General features: G+C 37.5%; 1 protein-coding gene across 1 annotated transcript in view; it reads left to right on the forward strand.

Annotated features, from left to right (window-relative positions):
• The window catches only part of esyt2a (extended synaptotagmin-like protein 2a), a 43913-nt gene that overhangs the window by 14399 nt on the left and 9532 nt on the right, over positions 1-19982 (forward strand). The window contains exons 7-16 of the mRNA XM_077556309.1: positions 2182-2254; positions 5655-5744; positions 8218-8273; positions 11105-11225; positions 11327-11503; positions 11567-11649; positions 12825-12873; positions 14405-14494; positions 14574-14669; positions 18527-18601. Of these exons, the coding sequence (XP_077412435.1) occupies positions 2182-2254; positions 5655-5744; positions 8218-8273; positions 11105-11225; positions 11327-11503; positions 11567-11649; positions 12825-12873; positions 14405-14494; positions 14574-14669; positions 18527-18601 (910 nt within the window). The remainder of the gene's footprint in view (positions 1-2181; positions 2255-5654; positions 5745-8217; positions 8274-11104; positions 11226-11326; positions 11504-11566; positions 11650-12824; positions 12874-14404; positions 14495-14573; positions 14670-18526; positions 18602-19982) is intronic.

A 19982-nucleotide genomic window follows, 5' to 3' on the forward strand; every position in this document is an offset into this window, starting at 1 on the left:
GGCGCACCTGACTATAAGCTGCGTTAGCTACATTTGGGGAATACTCAAGTTTGTTACACATATTAAGCCGCACCCGACTGTAAGCCGCAGATGTTTTAACGTTACCGCACCGGTATATTGGGGTTCCTGCTACGTTCTTTTCCATAATGAGGGCGCAAATGGTCTGGCTCTGGTTCTGTCTCTCCTCCCGTATTTGGGCCGACTTGGTTCGTTTTGCTCTGCCTGACGCTCTTGCGCTTCCTTTATAGTGCGCCCCCTTGTGATCGGATGGCTATGCCGCACCTTTGTATTAGCCGCAGGGTCGAGTGCAAGTGAAAAGAAGTAGCGGCTTATAGTCCAGAAATGATTATAAATCCGTGCCTTTTCATCTCATATCGCCAGAGTAGTGAGACAGAGCAGGTAGGAATGTTTTGAGGAAACGAGGCCATGTAAGGAGAGTTGGAGGCGGAATAAATAAAACCGTCTGCCGGGCTGCCACAAATGGCAATTTAATGCTTCATGTTTCAAATGGAATTTGATTAAAGACAAATATAAACTTTGCGTTCATATTCTTCATACTTCATACTTCATCTATCATTATTATTTTTTAGCTAATTTCTTTGCATGCAAGCTTACTATACATAACAAAAATACATTGTGTTGATAAGAGGAACACACACTGGTAATATAAACTCATATTTCCCTTGTGTGTAAATTAAATTGATTTGAATTGTGCAGTCTGAGATTATTTATTCACTGGACCAAATATCATAATATTTGAAAAAAAAAAAACACGTCTTGATTAGGGATGCAGCAAAACCAAAAATGAGAAATGCTTGGCTGAAAAAATTAAAGTATCAAAGTAAAAAATAAAAAATAAAATAAAAAAAGTATCAAAATGAAAAGCAATATTTAATATCACTTAGACTTGTCATTGGTTACAGTCCACTCCACATTCTCAACATGTATTACTACAGTAACCATTGAGAATTAAATGGGCTGGATGAAAGAGAAAAAACCACAAGCATAAAATAGGAAGCACACAGTGCGGTGTCATGATGTCATTGCGTTTGTTATTCTATGATCAAAAGAAGTTGTTGTTAGCACACACACACTTTTTCTGCACATCGTTGTTACTTTTGTGAATTCATTCGAGTGCCGTCACTTGGGCTGGGAATCGATTCAGATTTCCCAAATCGATTCGGGCCCGATTCGATTCACGATTCACATTGATTTTCAATACAGTTAAAGATTTCATGCAGTACCAATTTTACTTTTATTTGGAAGACATTCTCAGAAGTACCAATGTTGCAAATCGTATAAACTTCTTTCTCTTACTTGGCGCATTAGTCAAAATTAGCGATTCACAGAATATTCGGCCACCAAAAATTTTCAGTTGAAAATGGCAAAAATATGCATTTTCGGCATTCGGCCGAAATAAAATGAAAGCCAAAAGAGGATGTTTGAATGAAACACCAAACGCGGGGGTGAGTGTCCGCTTTGCTGCTCGCTCCTGTTTTTCTTTGATAAGAGCCCCTCCAGCACTTTAATAATTTCGCTAATGTTAGCATATTGGCTATCAACCGTTTTAAACAAGTAAGCACTTAGCACTAGTCCGGGTGGCGACGGACCCGTGCAGAATGCCGCGTGTCGTTCCCAAAGCCGATTGGCTGCTGTGAAGAAATGTCTTTATTGGCCTTTGTTAAAATGCGTTACCACAACATCCTATTTCGGCCATATTTTTTCCGCTCCAATTTTATTTTGGCCGAATGCCCAAAATTGATATTTTTCTCATTTTTGGCCGAATATTCGGCGCATGATTAATCTTGATACAAATATGAATCAAAGGCAGTGATTTTTGCACCATAGAGTCAAAATATTTCACATAGCACACGCTGTAGTTTAAGGTCCTCATTAAAAGTTAACTTTACCAGCTATGGTTGCAAATGTTTCATTATTACTTTCGATTGCAAGTAACTAGTATTTTGAAATACGTTACATTTTGGAAGTAACTTGCCCAACACTGTTTATTAACGAGGGTTTTAGTGTAGTCGAGTTTTCGTCCGGTGAAAAATGTGGTTTGACGAAAATATTTGTATCTAGTTTTCGTTAACAAAACAAAATGAATATTGACAAACAACCTCAACATTTCAGTTTGTAACATCTCTGGAACAATTTTAATGCGTCTCGTCTCGTTTGCAGTTTCGTGGGCAACACGGAGATCGACGTGGACATCAAGAAGTACTACTGCAGGGCGGGAATCAAGAGCATCCAGGTACCAGGGCACGTTGTTGTCACGGCAACGACATTGCTTGACCCTCACCTGTTGACCTTTTCACATCCTGTTTAAGGCATTAGCGTTTAGCATTTAGCTTGTTTTGCATAGCCGCAGTCACGGAACGTGCAAGTGGACCACGACGTCAAGGAATTGTCGGCGCCGAGAGCGCTTTCATGTCTCGATGACCTGCGCTGTGTTGACCCAAGCCTGATAACGAGACTCGTTATTGATAAACCAGCGGTTATCAGCGCGCTGGGCTGCTGCCGCCGTTTGCCGAGCACGCCAGAGAAAGTTCTCTTTGCTTAAGAGTGTGGTACCACATCGGCGGGTTGCTCGCTCTCGCCGTGACTGGTTCGTGCAAACGTTTAAGAAAAAAAAGTGTTTATTTAGCAACTAGTTCAAAGTGCGTCCCGGCTGACCTGCTGCGCTTGCACCAGCAGCTGCGAACACACACGAGCAACTTTGCCACCGTTAACGATGACACTTTAGCGAGTTCATTAGTGATTTAGCCTTTCATTTTGTTAGCATTCAGCCTTTGTTTTTCTTAGCATTTTTAGCATTTCTTGTTTAGCATTTAGTACTTGGTCTTTATTTTTGTTAGCATTTTTTAGCATCTAATGTTAAGAATTTAGTGCTTAACATTCATTTTCTTTCCAAATATTTAGCATTTCATGTTTAGTATTTATATTTAGCCTTTATTTTTGTTAGCATTTTTAGCATTTATTGTTGAGTATTTAGTACTCGGGCTCTATTTTCGTGAGCATTTTTAATGTAAAGGATTTATGCTTAGCCTTCATTTTAATTCAAATATTTAGAACTTCATGTTTAGCATTCAGTGCTCCAATAGCCTGTATTTTTGTTAGCGCTTATAGCATTTAGAGTGTTTAGCCTTTCGTCTTGATTTTTGTGAGCATTTGTCACATTTCATCTCTAGGATTTAGTATTTAGGCTTCATTTTTGTGAGCAATTTTAGGGTTTCATATTTAGCAATCAGTACTCAGCTTTGTTTTTGTTATCATGAGACTCGACATTGTTTTAGTGTTTTATGGCATTTCCTGTTTTTAACTGTCTTTGCTTTGGATGTGTTTGATTTTTGCTCCATATGCAACACTTTGTATGCAGCTGTTGAGTTGAGTAGCATTTATAGTGTTTACTGTTTAGCATTTAGTACTTAACTTTATTCTTGGGAGCATTTTTAGTATTTAATGATTACTATAAGGGATCGACCGATTATCAACTGGGCCGATTATTGGTGCCGATATTTGGCATTTTGACAAATATCGGCATCGACCTTTTTACTAATCCGAAGGCCGATAAAGTTGGTATCTCACTGAGCAGTGAATGCTTGCAAAATTGCAAACGTAGCGAAATTTTGGGTTTTCATCAGGATTTATAAGATATTCCGTTTTTTCTTATGATATTCCGTTTTTTCTTGTCGCAAAGGCATTTACAACATTTCCAGACAATTTCTTACTGTCTGCGAGGATCTTTTGAAACCTTTTACAAACCTTGACAAAAACCCCAAATTAGCTTACATTCACATGCATTTGTTGCTTGGTGAGATACGGGGGATCTTTTTATTCATGGATTTATTTAAATGTCCACTTTATAAAAAAAACAAACAAACTCCCTACACTCTTTATTTTTAAAAACAAAACAAAACATTTAAATGAAGAAGATATGTTGAAATTTTGTAAAACTTTACTTACAGTAGAAAACTTTAGGGAATTATTTATTTGCTTAGTTTTTAATTTAGCGTAACACATGTTGATGACCCTGGAAGCTCTCTGCAATTTTTGTTAGAATTTTTAAACAAAGCTGTCACTTCTTTATATGTTTAAAATGAAAAGATTTATTTTTTATTTTTTAAACCACGCTAAGATTTTCTCTCTTATTGCAAATGAATATCGGCTTGAAATATGGCTTATCGGTCTCCTTGACTACTGATAATCGGTATCGGTATCTGGCTTGGAAAAAACCATATCAGTGTGTCACTAATGAGTATTTATTTAGTTTTTGAATGTTTAGCATGAAGTTACTCAGCCTGTGTTTTGTTAGCCTTTTTTATGATTTTGCGTTTGGAGAAGGGTGACGAGACTCCGCTGTAGTTTTGACAGCCGGTACGCACGAGCAAGTGTGAGCATTATGTTGTCAGTCAAGACAACGACAACAAGTTTACTCGGTGCCGATTGATTCCACTTCAAAGGAAACACGAGTCCCATATGTTCGCTATCAAGCAATTACAATTGGATGTTTATCATTTTTTCTTTGAGCATTTAATGTTAGTCTTCATTGGAATTTGGTATTTAGCATTTATTTTTGTGAGCATTGTTTGCATTTCATGTTCAGCATTTGGATTTCACCTTTCACCTTTCATTTTGACTGTTTGCTATTTAACCTTTATTTGTTTATTTTTTTTTTTAGCATTTCATGATTATCATGACCTATTCTTTATTTTTTTTTATCAGCGATGTTAGCCTTGAACATTCAGCATTTATTATTTACCATTTCATTTGGTGAGATTTTTAATTTTTAACCCATTCACTGCCATTGACGGCTATTGACGTCAAAAATTCATTTGAACTATTTCTGTTAGTTTAAATTTTTTTCCACTTTTGTTAACAAGAGTATGTAAACCTAGAAAAAAATGTTTTATTGGACATTTAGAACAGATATAACATTTGTGATTAATCGTGAGCTAACTATTAAAGTTATGCAATTACAATTAACATTTTTAATCATCTGACGCGGTTTAAAAAAGAGAGAAAAGATTATTAAAAAATTAGCAGCGTCAAGCGATGATATTTTTTAATTGTTATTAATTGTATGACTTCACTAGTTAACTCACGATTAATCACAAATGTATCTGTTCTAAATGTACAATAAAAACATTCTAGGTTTCCATACTCTTGTTAACAAAAGTGGAAAAAAAAAGTTAAACTAATAGAAATATGTAAAATGAACATTTGACGTCTATAACCGTCAATAGCATTAATTGAATTAATGTTTACCATTTTTTTTTTTTGTTAGCAGTGTTTCAATATTTTTTTAACTAGTAATGTTTAGCTTTTTGTATTGAAACTTTTTGTTTTTTAGCATTTAAACATATTTTAGCCTTTAGCTTTTAATAGTCTTTATTTTTGTTAGCATTTTTAGCATCTTGTGTTAGGCATTCGGTCTTTAGCACTTGTTTAGAATTTAGTACTTAAGTCTTTATTTGTGTTAGCATTATTAGCATTTTGGTGTACGTGTTTAGCATTTTGTGTTTAGTAGACTTTTGTAAGTATTAGCCTTTGTGTTTTATTTGCGTTGGCCTTTAGCCCTGTTTTTTTTTTTTTTTTGTGATGATTTTGAATGTATTTGTAATTGCCGTGTGTCGTCCGGCGTTGCGGTTCAGCTCCACGGCGTGATGCGTGTGGTGATGGAGCCTCTCCTGGGCGACATGCCTCTCATCGGAGCGCTCTCCGTCTTCTTCCTCAAGAAACCCGTAAGTCGCATCAGATATCCTTTCATCTTCTTCTGCCTCTTTCTCCATTTCTTTCCTCCCTGGACAGTCCTTCCTTCCTTCCTTCTTCCTTCAGAGTCGTCCTCGATACTTTTTCTATATCTGCAAACACTCCAATCATCTTTCCCCTTCAAAATGGTACTTAATAAAATAAATAATAAAACGGAATGTAAAGAATTAAACAGTCATACTGTTTGTGCCGTTTCTTGTGGTTTGCATGTGTTTTGGCCACCTGGGGGCAGTATAAGACTGACAGGGATGTACTTGTAGGAGACGATCGCAACTGCTCAGTAAGCTGCAGTGATAGTTGCCATTTTCCGCAGATGATAAAGAATATATGACTGGAATTACTGTTGTATTGTCTGTCTCCATATCCAATGTTTAAAGGGATACCACAACATACAGTATATCCAGTATTTTTTTTTTTTTAGCCCCTGTATGGCGCTTCTCGTTATGTGTTAGCATTAGCATTATGCTAGTGGATGGAAAGATTGAGCTGTGTGGTTGTTTGAAAATACACAAGGTGTTTTATGTTTATTTTGATAGTAAACTACAACTACGAGTGCCATCTTGAATCCTCTTTTTGCTCATTTGATCTGCCAAACTTTTGCTTGTTGTTCACGGCCACCACTCGTATTTCAAATGCGTGCTTGCAAGTCAAAGCCAAATAGTAGCCGCCTCATTTAGCCTTTCACTGTCGTGTAGTACTTATCCTATGTTTTTGTTGGCATTTTTAGCATTTCATGATTCCTGTAGTTAGCGTTTCAGTTTTAACTCATTCACTGCCATTGACGGCTATAGACGTTAAAAATTCATTTGAACTATTTCTATTAGTTTTACATTTTTTCCCACTTTTGGTAACAAGAGTATGAAAACCTTGACATTTTTTTTATTGTACATTTAGAACAGATATCAAATGTGTGATTAATCGTGAATTAACTATTGAAGTCATGCGATTAATTACGATAAAAAATCTGTTCTAAATGTACAATAAAAAATACTCTTGCTAACAAAAGTAGAAAAAAATGTGAAACTAATAGAAATAGTTCAAATTAATTTTTAACGTCTACAGCCGTCAATGGCAGTGAATGAGTTAATATTCAGGGTTTATATTTCGTTAGCCTTTAACTGCTTGATTGCGTGACATCATCCTTGTCATCCGGTTCCGCATGTTCGGAATGGTTCTCCGTGTGTGTGTGTGTGTGTGTGTGTGTGTGTGTGCGCGCAGTCCAACTGCAAGCATTTAGATTCCCATGATGCATTGCAGCCTCACGGTGGTTTTGGTGTTTTGCTTTCGCATAGCAAGCATTTTGATTGCTGTCGCCTGATTGGCAGTCCTGGACTGAGCTTTGACTTCTGGAACGCATAAATTCAACTTAGTCTCACTTGACTTTGCCAGGACTTTCTTTTTTTGTTTTTATTATTATTATTTTGGCATTGTGCAGGCTACTCAAGCAGCTGCAGCAGTTTTTGCCGTTCAGCTTCTTGTCTGATCTCTTCCAGCTCTGCTCACACGTCCCAATCTTTCAGCTGCTGACTCACAGTCTCGCTTTGCTTTGCATTAACGCGCGCGCGTTAATGACACATGGCCTTGTCATTTCAACACACACGCACACACACACCATCTTTGTGATGTCATCTTTTAAACGTCATAGACGAGAGCGGTGTCTTAAAAATCGCTGAATCACATCAAATGGAATCTTTTTCCATGTAAAAATAGAATTGTACTTAAGGTGAAAATGAAATCGAATTTTACTTAAAGGCCTAAATTGAAATTTTGGATTTTAAAAGTATTTTTTGTGTGTGCCTTTTTGGTTGAGCATTTTTAGCATCTCATGTTTGCATTTTGTATTCAGCCTTTCATGTTGACCATTTAGTACTTAGCCTTTATTTTTTGTTAGCATTGTTTCAATATTTAAATCAAGTCACATTTTATTTTTAGCATTTCAACATATTTCAGCATTTAACTTTTATTAGGCTTTATTTTTGTGAGCATTTTTAGCATCTCGTGTTCAGCATTTTGTATTTAGCAAGTATTTTCTTACAAGACCTGACTTATTGCACTTTAAGACAATTCAGTCGGCCTTTCTTACACATTTATAATTATAAAAATAAAATGGTTTGGTTTTTCAAACTCGCTGATCGTCTGAAAAATCCTGATTACGAAAAAGCCTAATAAATATTTGTAAGGAAAAAATTGATACTGTGTGCAATACAGAACTCCAACTAAATCAAAATCCAATCAAAGTCAATCAAATCGAATCTGGACCTTGGGAATCGGATCGAATCATCTGAATTGAGCCCCAAACCTAATATACTCCCCTGTACAGACACACATGAGTTCTATTATCACTCCATGCACTGGCCACTTCATTAGGACCGCCATTTTGAGCATTGTGTGAAAAACGAATCCTCCAAATGTCCTTTTGAATGTTTTTGTGCTTTTATCTTGCAGCTTCTAGACATCAATTGGACGGGCCTGACCAACATACTGGACATTCCCGGGATCAAGTACGTGGCTGGATTATTGGCGGGATTAACATTGTTTAGCTCTTGGCAGACAGCGTGTGTGTGTATTTGCCAAAAAGTCTTACTGGTGCAAGAGTGAGCGACCTTCGTTGTTTGCGGATGTTTTTGAATTTTCTTAGCAATGCGTCACACGCTTTGCAGACTTTGATGGGGCGTGCGGGGCGGCGGTGGAAGGATAACGACAATTTGGGCCCTCTCGGATAAATAAAAGCTGGAGAGGACGTGAGCGGCGCTTCCTGCTCACTTCCTGTTTGATTGCATCACACACAAACTGGCCCGGCCGGACCCGTGGGCTTTTTTGAAATGTCGCCGTCCTCGTTGGACGGGTTGTTGACGTTTGGCGTCGGCGCACTCCGGAGCTGGACCACGCCCTTTTCACTTTCCTACTCGGCCTGTGCGCGTGTGCGTGTTTGAAAGCTTAAGGGCTTGTGTAATGGAAGAGTGTGCGCGTGTGTCTTTGCTACATTGTGGGGCCCATACACACATTTTTCCTGGTTTAACCACCATTGTGGGGACCGACTTGAAATTGTGTTCAGACCTCTTTTTGAGGGTCAAGACTTGCTTTTAGAGTTAAGGTTTGAATTGGGTTTTGGTTGAGGTTAGGGGTAGGCATTCATTTTTGATGGTTGGGGTTAGGGGGAGGAGCTAGGAAATGTATTATGTCAATGAGATGTCCCCACTATGATACAAAGATAAACGTGTGTGTGTGAGTGATCAACTGCACTTGCCCGGCCCTTTTCACTTTCTTACTTGGTGTGTGCGTGCATGCGTGCGTGCGTGCAGAGCACTTGTGTGCGCGCGCGTTTCCATGTGGAATGTGTGGATCTTGCCAAGTGAACACACCTACCATAGAAGCATTGCAGGATAACTGAACATGCTGTCTCTCGCGCGAGTGCGTGCGTGTGCGTGTGCGTGTTTGTATGCGGGCAAGTTGACTCGAAAATGAGCTTTCCAGCGCATGCAGTACAATTGCAGCAAACGGAACATCATCAAAGGCGCTTGGAGAAGAGTTGTTTTTTAAAGCAGATCATGTCGCCCTCTAGTGGACGATCGGTGTCACGCCACAAGAACAACTGCATGATTGTTATGGTGTTGAATTCTCTTTAAAATGACAAATATGTATTAGATTCATGTTTGATAGACACAAAAAAATACTGAAAAAAATCCCTCTTTTTTTTATATCACTTAAAATGGGTCAATTTGAGCCAAGAAGCTAACCAGAGGATTCAAATTTAAAGTTATTTAATCAAATTTCTGGTGGTCTCATCCTGTAATGATTGACAGGTGCTAAATCTGATGGAAGTCGCTTCCCAAAAATTTGAAAAAGTTATACCTGTAGACAAGCTGGTGGCCAGTTCATTAGGTACATGATTACATGACAGCAGCACTAGAAATTTTTGCTTCCAATCTCCGCATTTGTTTTGACTAATTCAAACCATTCCAACTTCAAGTTCATAGCTTATAACATTCCACATGCTACATTTTTCACATCATTCCACAATTAACTGCACATTCTTTCAGCTTCACTTTATCAAACATTTACACGTCTTGTGTTATATTCTCTTGTGTTGAACTCTTTTACTGCCAAACGTTATCCCAAAAGACAACCCCGAGAGTGCCGGCCGATTTTGAGCATTTCTACTCATCTTTCAAGTAGGGATGCACGATAATGCTATTTTTAACCGATACCGATAAACCAATCATTTAGAAAGTGGCGATAACCGATGATTAAGCCGATATATGTTTGCAAAATTAACTGAAATACAAATATACTTTCGAGTCCTATTATAAGTCGAACATGTACGTTGAAACATTGCACGAAGCAGAATTTGATTGATATTATATTATAACACGAGGTCGCGCGTATTGTGATGTCACAAATATGCAACACGACAATAGGAGAGGGGAAGGGCGGAGGAGTTAGGCACAACCACAACAGATGGACTCTATATGCGGCCAAATTGACTTTTAAACATCCATTTTTGATAGAAATATTCAACAAAACGTCTTTTCACACTTTAAGCATGGAAAAAGTTCTATTCATGGAACATTAAGCCTTAATATTTGATTTCAGGGCTTTTCAGACATGAAACCGACTGCAACCTGTTTGTTAAATGCAGTGGCTCAGTTAGAAGCCTGAAGTTTCAGATCAATAAATACATTTTCATACAAATCTTACGGTTTACATGTACAAAATTACTGATGAGTATTTTCTAAATTTGAGTAAAAAATAAACAGATCAATAAATATTGCAGTAATCAATTTATAGATTTGTATGGGTATTAATTGGCATCGCGTCGAATCGTGATACGGATCGGCAGCTACTTTGCAATTCACACCCTAATCAAATCAGAAAGATTCTGTCCTATTCCATTCTTTAGTAATCGCAATTTGAAAATAAGTCATTTGAGTGACATCAAGCTAGAATGGAAAAAAAGACAAGAACATTTTGAAAAACAGTGACTTTGACACTAATGTTTTGTTTAGTGACGCTCTGGGAATTAGATTTAATGTGACAAATGCTTTGACCATTAAATCAGTTTTTTTCTTTTTTACTTCAACTTATATTTTATACTTATATTGTGTCTTTTCATGTTTATAGCTTCAATAAAAACAAAAAACAAAACAAAGACATACAATGCTGCCATCTGCTGGTCATAGTTAGTGTGTGTTTAAAAAAAATACAAATACAATTCGGCTCATTTATGAACGAACCCTAGTTGACGTCAATTAACGTTGACGGTGGTACTTGTTGGGATTTCCGTTAACGTTGATTTGGGTTAAGTGCGGTTCTTCCGTCTTATTCCCATCAGCGGTTTGTGCGACAACCTGATCCAGGACATCATCTGCGGCCTTCTGGTGTTGCCCAACCGCATCACCATCCCTCTGGTGGGCGAGGCCCAGCTGGACCAGCTCCTCTTCCCTGTGCCCAAAGTAGGCACGCACGCACGCACGGACACACACGCACGGACACACACACACGTTCACGCTTGTGCTAACTATTGTGCGCTCGCATGCTAACCCGCGGCTAACAGGGCATCCTGCGCATCCACTTCATGGAGGCCCAGGACCTTCTGGGCAAGGACAAGTTCTTGGGCGGCCTCATCAAGGGCAAGTCGGACCCCTACGGGGTCCTCCGGGTGGGCAACCAGGTCTTCCAGAGCAAAGTCATCCACGAAACGCTCAACCCCAAGTGGAACGCCGTCTACGAGGTGAGGCGGGTTTTGGGAACCGAGTCTTGGGATTGTGTTGTGAATGAACGTTGTGTGTCGCAGGCGGAGGTCATGGACCCCGAGGGACACAATTTGGAGGTCCAGTTGTACGATGAAGACACGGACAAAGACGACGTGCTGGGAAGGTAAGCGACGCAATATTAACACATTCTAAAAAACAGTCGATTAAAAAAAAAAACACAATTTGGGACCTACTTGGCTATATTGAACCCGACTTTCTGGGTCATTTTAAGACACGGACAAGATGACGTGCTGTGAAGGTGCAAGGTACGAAAATCGGCACCATCACAAACAACTCAACTAACTTCACTTAAGTCAATCAAATAAAAGATTACTAATAATAATTTGTTTAAAATTGCACCTTTTTATTTTTAAATGACTCATTTAAAAATCTTGTTTGGTCCAAAAGGAACTTGTGTAATTATAGAAATGCATTTGTCTTCATATTTTTTGCATGAACTCTTTTCAAACCCCCCAAAAATAAGTATCATGCGTTTTTTAATACTTTGTCCCGCACTCCCAAAAACGTGTATTTATACATTTTTTTCAAATGTTTTTTTTTTTTTAAGATAAAGCATACAAAAGGCTTTGCTACACCTGACAGACAGACTGACATGAAGCGGTCGCTTCAATCAATGTTAGTTATTACAAAAAAACGGCCAGCAGGTGGCAGCAAAGTTTAAGAGATCAGCCAGGGTTGCAACAAGCTGTTTTCAGCAGGTTTGTGAATAAGGATAAAACTTAAAAGCTATATTCTGACGCCAATTGCTACAAAATGAAAACCGATAGAAAAATCTTTTTTTTTTCCTGATGAAAGAAGAAACTTAATCTTTCGTTTGCTAGACTCCATGTTTTGATAGCAATAGAACAGAAGTTTCTGTGGGCCTTGCAAAATCAGTCAAAATCTAGTAAAACAGCCGGGAGCGAAGGGGGTTGCTTCAGTGAAAATGGCTGCAAGTCAATGAGTTAATTACATATTTAAAAAATGTTCTTGTTTTGCACCAACACTTTAAAAAAAATCCTTATTCCGGTTGAATAAATATACTTCAAATCACATTTCAAATCATCCCAAAGGCTCGTGCATAAAATGAATGACCAAAGACTAAAAACCAAGGACATTTTTGCTATAATTATAGTTAGTTTTAGTTCATTTTGTAAAAAGTTTCAGTTAGTTTATTTTTATTTTTTTAAAGCATTTTGGTTTTTATTTGATGTCGTTAACGTAATTTTCGTTTTTTCGTTGTTTTTGGTGAACTCCAAAAAATCTTGATTGCCGTCAGTTGCGTTGTTGTCGTTCCAGCGTGACCATCGACCTGGCCGAGCTGGCCAAGGAGAAGAAAGTGGACGAGGTAAGCAGGGGGGCGGGCTCACATGATTGACACCTGAGTGAGTTAACCCTGAGATATTAGTTTGAGTACGAGTTTTAGTTTTAGTAAATTTGATTTCTTTTTATTGTCTGCCGCGAGATGACGTTGCTTTTAGGCGACAGCCAGTAAAAGGACTACAACTCCCAGACAAATGTCCTTCCGTACGTCAAACGGCCATTTCTAATACCAAAATAAATACTACTAATAATACTCAAGAAAATTCTAAACGCAACACTTTTGTTTTTGCTCCCATTTTTTATGAGATGAACTCAAAGATCTAAAACTTCTTCCACATAACACAATATCACAATTTTTCTCAAATATTGTACACAAACCACTTTAAATCTGTGATAGTGAGCACTTCTCCTTTGTCAAGATAATCCATCCCACCTTTAGTGCACAGGTTTGCCTTAGACTGCCCACAATAAAAGGCCACTCTGAAAGGTGCAGTTTTGTAATAAATGAATTGATGTGCCACACCTGTGAGGTGGGATGGATTATCTCGGCAAAGGAGAAGTGCTCACTATCACAGATTGAGACAGCTTTGTAAACAATATTTGAGAGAAACGCTGATATTGTGTATGTGGAAGAAGTTTTAGATCTCACAAAAAGTGGGAACAAAAACAAAAGTGTTGCGTTTATATTTTTGTTGAGCACATTTTTCAAATCGCCTTTAAAGCCTCATGAATGATATGACTTGACACAAATGAAAAGGAAGGACATTTTTGGCATCATTGTAGTTTGCTTGGTAAATATAATATTTCGTTTTCATGAATTTTTTTATTTTTATTTGAATTCATTAAAATGTTTTTGTGTTCAAGTTTATTTATAGTTTTTTTTTGTAACCTTAATAACCTTGTTCTTCGGGATGTAGCGATAAACGCGATATTAAAATTGCCACGATGCCATCATTGCCATGTTATGATATTAAAAAGCAGCACATCTGTTAAAAAGTATTCATTGATAATTATATTTCCAGAACTACAGTCATTTCTGGACTAGACTTTTTTTCACTTGCATTCGACCCTGCGGCTAATACAAAGGTGCGGCTTATCCATCCGATCACAAGGGGGCGCAAGAGCGTCAGGCAGAGCGAAACAAACCAAGTGAGCCCAAATACAGGAGGAGAGACGGAACCAGAGCCAGACCATTTGCGCCCTCATTATGGGAAAAAAAAAGTAGCAGGAACCCGATGCGGCCTACAGTCGGGTGCGGCTTATATGTGTAACAAATTCAAGTATTCCCCAAATTTAGCTAGCGCGGCTTATAGTCAGGTGTCGTCCCGAAATGAATGTAATAAAAACGATTTGAATGAAAAACATAAAAGTAAAAACGAACTAACGATGCCGAAAATCCCAAAGGATGATCCTGATGCCGCGACGCCATTGACAGGCTAACAACAATTAGCATCAGCAGTCGTGGCGTTGTGACGGCTAAAGCAAGAATGACGCGACTGCCACTTCCTGTTTCCTGTACCGCATGGTGACGGCGGAATGTTATGTTGTGCGCGCAGTGGTTCAGTCTGGACAACGTGGATTCCGGCAAGTTGCACCTGAAGCTGGAGTGGTTGTCTCTGCTGTCCACGCCAGACAAACTGGACCAGGTGAGGACTGGGCGGAAGGGGCGGGGCCCAGCGCATCTCCTGCCTTTCCCCGATTGTGATGTCACTTCCCGCTTGTCAGGCTCTGGCTGAAATCCGCGCCGACCGCGGCAAGGCCAACGACGGCCTCTCCTCGGCGCTGCTCGTCGTCTTCCTGGACTCGGCGCGGAACCTGCCGGTGAGTCCACCGCAAATGCAAAATGATCTCAAAATGAACTCAAAATGAAGCTGGACCTTCTTTTATTGATGCTTCTTAAAAGAAAACGTCTTTCCTTTTTCCTCTTCTGTTCCATTGTTGACAAATAAAGTGAGTCCATAAAGTCGCCATGCAATTAACAACTATTCTATTCTATTCGATTTTATTTTTGTTGTTTCCTACTTTCTTTCTTCCTTCCTTTTTTCTTAATTTGTCCTCTTTTTTTCCTTCCTTTTTCTTTCTTTCCTGGCTTCTTTCTTTTTTCTTACAATTTATTTTTCTTTCATTTCTTTCTTTTTTTCTTTTTTCTTACTTTCTTTTTCCTTACAATTTCTTTTTTCTTCTTAAAATTTATTTTTCTTTCTTTCTTTCTTCCTTTTGCTTTGTTTCTTTTTCTTTCTTTCTCTCTTTCTTTCTTACAGTGTATTTTTGTTCCTCTTTTTCTTTATCTTTTTTTTCTTCTTAAAATGTCTTTTTTTTTCCTTTTTTCTTTTTCTTTTTCTTTCTTTGTTCATTTTTTCATTTTCCTTCCTTTTTCTTTTTCCTGGCTTCTTTCTTTCTTCCTTTCTTTTTTCTTACAATTAATTTTTCTTTCTTTTTTCTTACTTTCTTTTTCCTTACAATTTCTTTTTTCTTCTTAAAATTTATTTTTCTTTCTTTCTTCCTTTTGCTTTGTTTCTTTTTGTTTCTTTGTTGATTTTTTTGTTCATTTTTTCTTTTTCCTTCCTTTTTCTTTTTCCTGGCTCCTTTCTTTTTTTCTGACAATTTATTTTTCTTTCTGCATTTCCTGTCGCAACGCTAGCCGAATCCAACGAGTCCACCGTTCTAATCTCTGCCTCTTCTCGAGTTTTCCTCCTGACTTTTCTTTCAAATCCTGCACTTTAGTTTTGATGCTTTCAATTCCTCCCGCCTGGACGTGGCGACGACGTCATGGTCCTCCTTTTCTGCTTCCTCCTTTTCCTTTTTTCCTTCGGTCTTCCCGTCCGAATCACGTGTGAAGAGCGTGTTCGAGGGCCACGTGGGCAGCGGGCGTCTTTCCGACGCCGTGTTCTCGCAGAACACCAAACCGGCAGCGCTCTACCGCAGCTTATTTGTGAGTGGCGTCATGGCCGCCCTCCAACTGCATGCATGGATGGTGGATGCTTTTGATTTGGACAAAAGAAGAAACGCTCTACTAGTCATTAACTCTCTTGAATTCTGAGATTTGTGTCCAAGTACATTTGACCTGTTTGTAGATTAACTCATTCACTGCCATTGTCGGCTATAGACGTCAAAAATTCATTTGAACTATTTCTATTAGTTTAAAAAATTTTCCCCACTTTTTAATAACAAGAGTATAGAACCTAGGGAAAAAATTGTTTATTTAAAACAGATACAAAATTTGTTAACTAGTGAAGTCATGCAATTAATTATGAAAAAATGTAATTGCCTGACTCCCCTTATTTTTAAGTCTTTTCTTTTATCTTTTTTTTTTTAATTAATTATAATTATTTTTTTTTAATAATCTTTTTTCTTATTTTTTAAAGAAAAGATTATTAAAACTCAGGCGATTATTTTTTTAAAATCCTAATCGCATGACTTCACTAGTTAACAAATTTTATATCTGTTTCAAATGTACAATATTTTTTTTCTAGGTTTTCATACTCTTGCTAACAAAAGTGGGAAAAAATGTTAAACTAAGAGAAATAGTTCAAATGAATTTTTGACGTCTATAGCCGTCAATGGCAGTGAATGAGTTAAAGACCGCTTTAGAGTGCCCCGTTGTCAGCATTGAGTGTGCGCAGGCCCAGCAAAGAAACGCGAAAGAGTGAGGAAAGAAAGTTCAACGTGACAGCCAGCATGTGCACACGGGCTTTAGAGCGCCTCGTTGTCGGCCATGAGTCTTCAGTGTATTGAAGCTTGTTTCTTTATTGTCACGCCTTCTATTTATATCCAAACCTGTTGTAAGATCTGTAGGTCTTCCATTGCGATATCTAGTAAGTAAGCGCTTCTACATTGCAGTTTGCGAGGCAAAATTAACATTTTGCGTCTCATCACAACACATTGAACAGCAAAACTGAGAATCAAACATCGAGACGGTCCCGAAAAGCTTCACAATCGGAATTGGAAATGAATTCAATTCCATTACGGTGTACGTCAGCCAGGAGGAGTGTATATGAATGAAGTATCGAATATTTATAATATCAGTATTTTTATTTGTTTTCACAATAGAGTTCATTACAGTAGATCTTATTTATTTAAAAATGAATACATTTAGCTTATTTTCGAAGACGTGAAAATCAACAGGTGATTATATAAAAAAAAGCTAAACCAATTATTCATTTTCACATTTCTAAATAGATTTGTGAATAATGATGAAACTTAGAAGCTATATTGCAATGTTAATTGCTGCAAAACGGAAACAGATACAAATAGACTTTTTTTTTCCTGATGAAAGAAGAGACTCTAATCGGTGGTTCCATGTTTTTATAGCAATAGAACACAATATTCTGTGGACCTTGCAAAATCTGTCAAAATCCAGGACAACAGCCGGGAGCAAAGGGGGTTGCTTCAGTGAAAATGGCCGCAAGTCAATGAGTTAAAATAGTTATCCATTAATTTGATTACTCGATTAATTTTGACAGCTCTAGTCTGTTTTTTGTCATTGTGTTCAATGAAATTTGAGTTCAAAAGCTTCGGAGCGACAGAACAAAATTGTCTCATCATGGCTCGGCCTCAAACAGCGGAAATAAATCAAATAAATAATAATAATAAAAATAAATAAATAATAATAAAAATAAATAATTTGAAATGGAAAAATATGAATATTTACATTTAAAATAGAAAAAAAGAAAAAATTGATATTGAAAAAATATGAAAATAGTAAATTAATAAATATAAATATAATAAATACAATAAAAAAATAAAAAATAAGTAAATAATAATAAAAAATAAATGATTTGAAAAATATGAATATTTGCATTTAAAATTTAATCCAATGCAGTTACATTAGTCATGTATGTTTTATTCAACACGATCTAATCAAAAATAATAAATAATAATTGAAATTGATTACAACCATAGCACTACGTAAATAAATTGGCAAAAACACTGGGCTTTTTTTGTAGAATAAATTTCCCTGTGACGCGAGAAGGCACATTAAAAAAAAAAATTTGAGGGGCGTATTAAAAGTATTGATTCATGGTTTTATGAATCAATATTGGGCTATGAAAAGGAATATCGATTTGTGTCTTGTTTGTGTGTGTGTGTGTGTGTCCGCCCTGCATGCTCTTCCCTGACAATCTGCTGGTGTGTGTATTTGTGTGTGCGCACGTGCATGTGTTGTCTCCCTCTCGATGACCGCCATCCCATAGTGTAATCCTTTAGAGGAGGGCCTGAAGAAGGCCTCACTTGATAAGGCCACACACGCACACACAAAGGGACGACACCAGAAAACACACAGGCTATAATAACACATATTGTGTCACAAACTTCATGTCAACTTTGTGATGTGTTTTTGCTCTTCCTGCTTTGTGTTCTTTTCACCTCCCGTGTCTCGCATCCTCACTGAGAACCTCTTTAGTCCTTTCACGTCAAAGTATTGCAATTGCCAACTGGTCATTTCGACGCGTCGGCCCGCCCGGAGGTAGACGGCGGGAGTTTTCTCCCTGGGGCGGTCGGCGCCGCCTCAACAGGTCGACGCCGTAGTGGATGATTCTGTTATTCCCTCGGCGGTGTTCTTAAAAATCCAGATGTTTCTAGTGTCACTTGACACCTTTGAAATTGCATAACTGGCTAAATTCAAGCACGTGAGCAACATCCTCGTTTTTGCTAACCGCTTTTGTGTTGATGCTGCGCAGGCCGGGAAGAAAGTGACCAGCGATCCCAGTCCGTTTGTCCAGCTCCGAGTGGGTCACAAGTCCCACGAGAGCAAGGTGAGAAAAGTTCATCAAAGTGCATCACATGTACAGTAAGTGTTTATTTGAACAGACATTTGACTTTTTGTTTTTTTGTTAGTCATCCTCTTCAGTTTTTATTTAGTCAACTTTTAGTCGACTATTAATTGAGCATTTTAGTCTTTATTTTAGTCCAAGAAAACATCGTTTCATTTGTCATTTGACAATCATTTGACCCTCTCTATATTTTTGGGGGTCAGAAGATAATGTTGAAAATTTCGGTCTAAAACTATTTCACATCAAATTTTCTCTCATCTTTTTGATGAAAAACAACTTGACACACAATTGCAGTCTATCAACAAGTGGCTACTATGGCTACATGCTAACAGCTAGTAAATTAGCCAGCATTAGTTAGCAGCCGGATTAACATTACTGTTGGAAGGTTGTAGCCGTTGGATTCATGTTACGTTGTTTAACTCTTTGACTGCCAGACGTTTTCAGAAAAGGGATGCCGTGGGTGCCAGCCGATTTAAGCATTTTGACTGATCTTTCAAGGTCCACAGAAAATTATGTGTTTGGACTATGGAAACACACATACTACCAAATGAAAGATTGGACTCTCATCTTTCATCAGAAAAAAAAGTTTGTTTCTACCTTATTCCGTTTTTCAGTAATCAACAATAGAAAATGGTTAGTTTCACCTCTGTTTTGAAAAAAAAACGTCTTTTAACGTCTTTGGCACTCCTCCGTATGATTTTACTAAACGTTATATAACGTTTTTGGCAGTCAAAGAGATAACTATAATTGACTTTGTTTTAATCAACCTTTCACCGTGAACCCACCTCCTGTCGGTCCCATGTGTTTGTGCATCGCTAGCTGCAGATTTGAATGGGGGGGGGGGGGGGACCGCGTCACATGAGATTAGCAGAGACAAGATTTGACAAAATCACATCATTTTCCTCTCGTCTTTGTTCATGAACTAAAATGTCCTTAGATTTTAGTCCAGTTTTTATAAAGTGAAGTACATTTTCGTCTCGTTGTCATTAGCCGACAAAAATGCGTACTGATTTACTCCCAGTTATTGTTTATTAACTCATTCACTGCCATTGACGACTATAGACGTCATAAATTCTTTTTAACTATTTCTATTTAAAAAAAATAAATAAATCCACTTTTGTTAACAACAGTATGAAAACCTATAATTTTTTTTGTACATTTAGAGCAGATATAAAATTTGGGATTAATCGTGAGTAAACGAGTGAAGTCATGCGATTAATTACTATAAAAAAAAATGTTTTATTCCCTGACGCTCTTCATTTTTAAAAATATTTTATTTTTAAAGAAAATAATTTTAATCTTTTAGTTTAATTTTTAATCATTTTTTTTTAAAGAAAAGATTATTAAAAATTATGAGCACATG

This window comes from Vanacampus margaritifer, chromosome 2, assembly GCF_051991255.1.
Source record: "Vanacampus margaritifer isolate UIUO_Vmar chromosome 2, RoL_Vmar_1.0, whole genome shotgun sequence".
NCBI lineage: Eukaryota > Metazoa > Chordata > Actinopteri > Syngnathiformes > Syngnathidae > Vanacampus > Vanacampus margaritifer.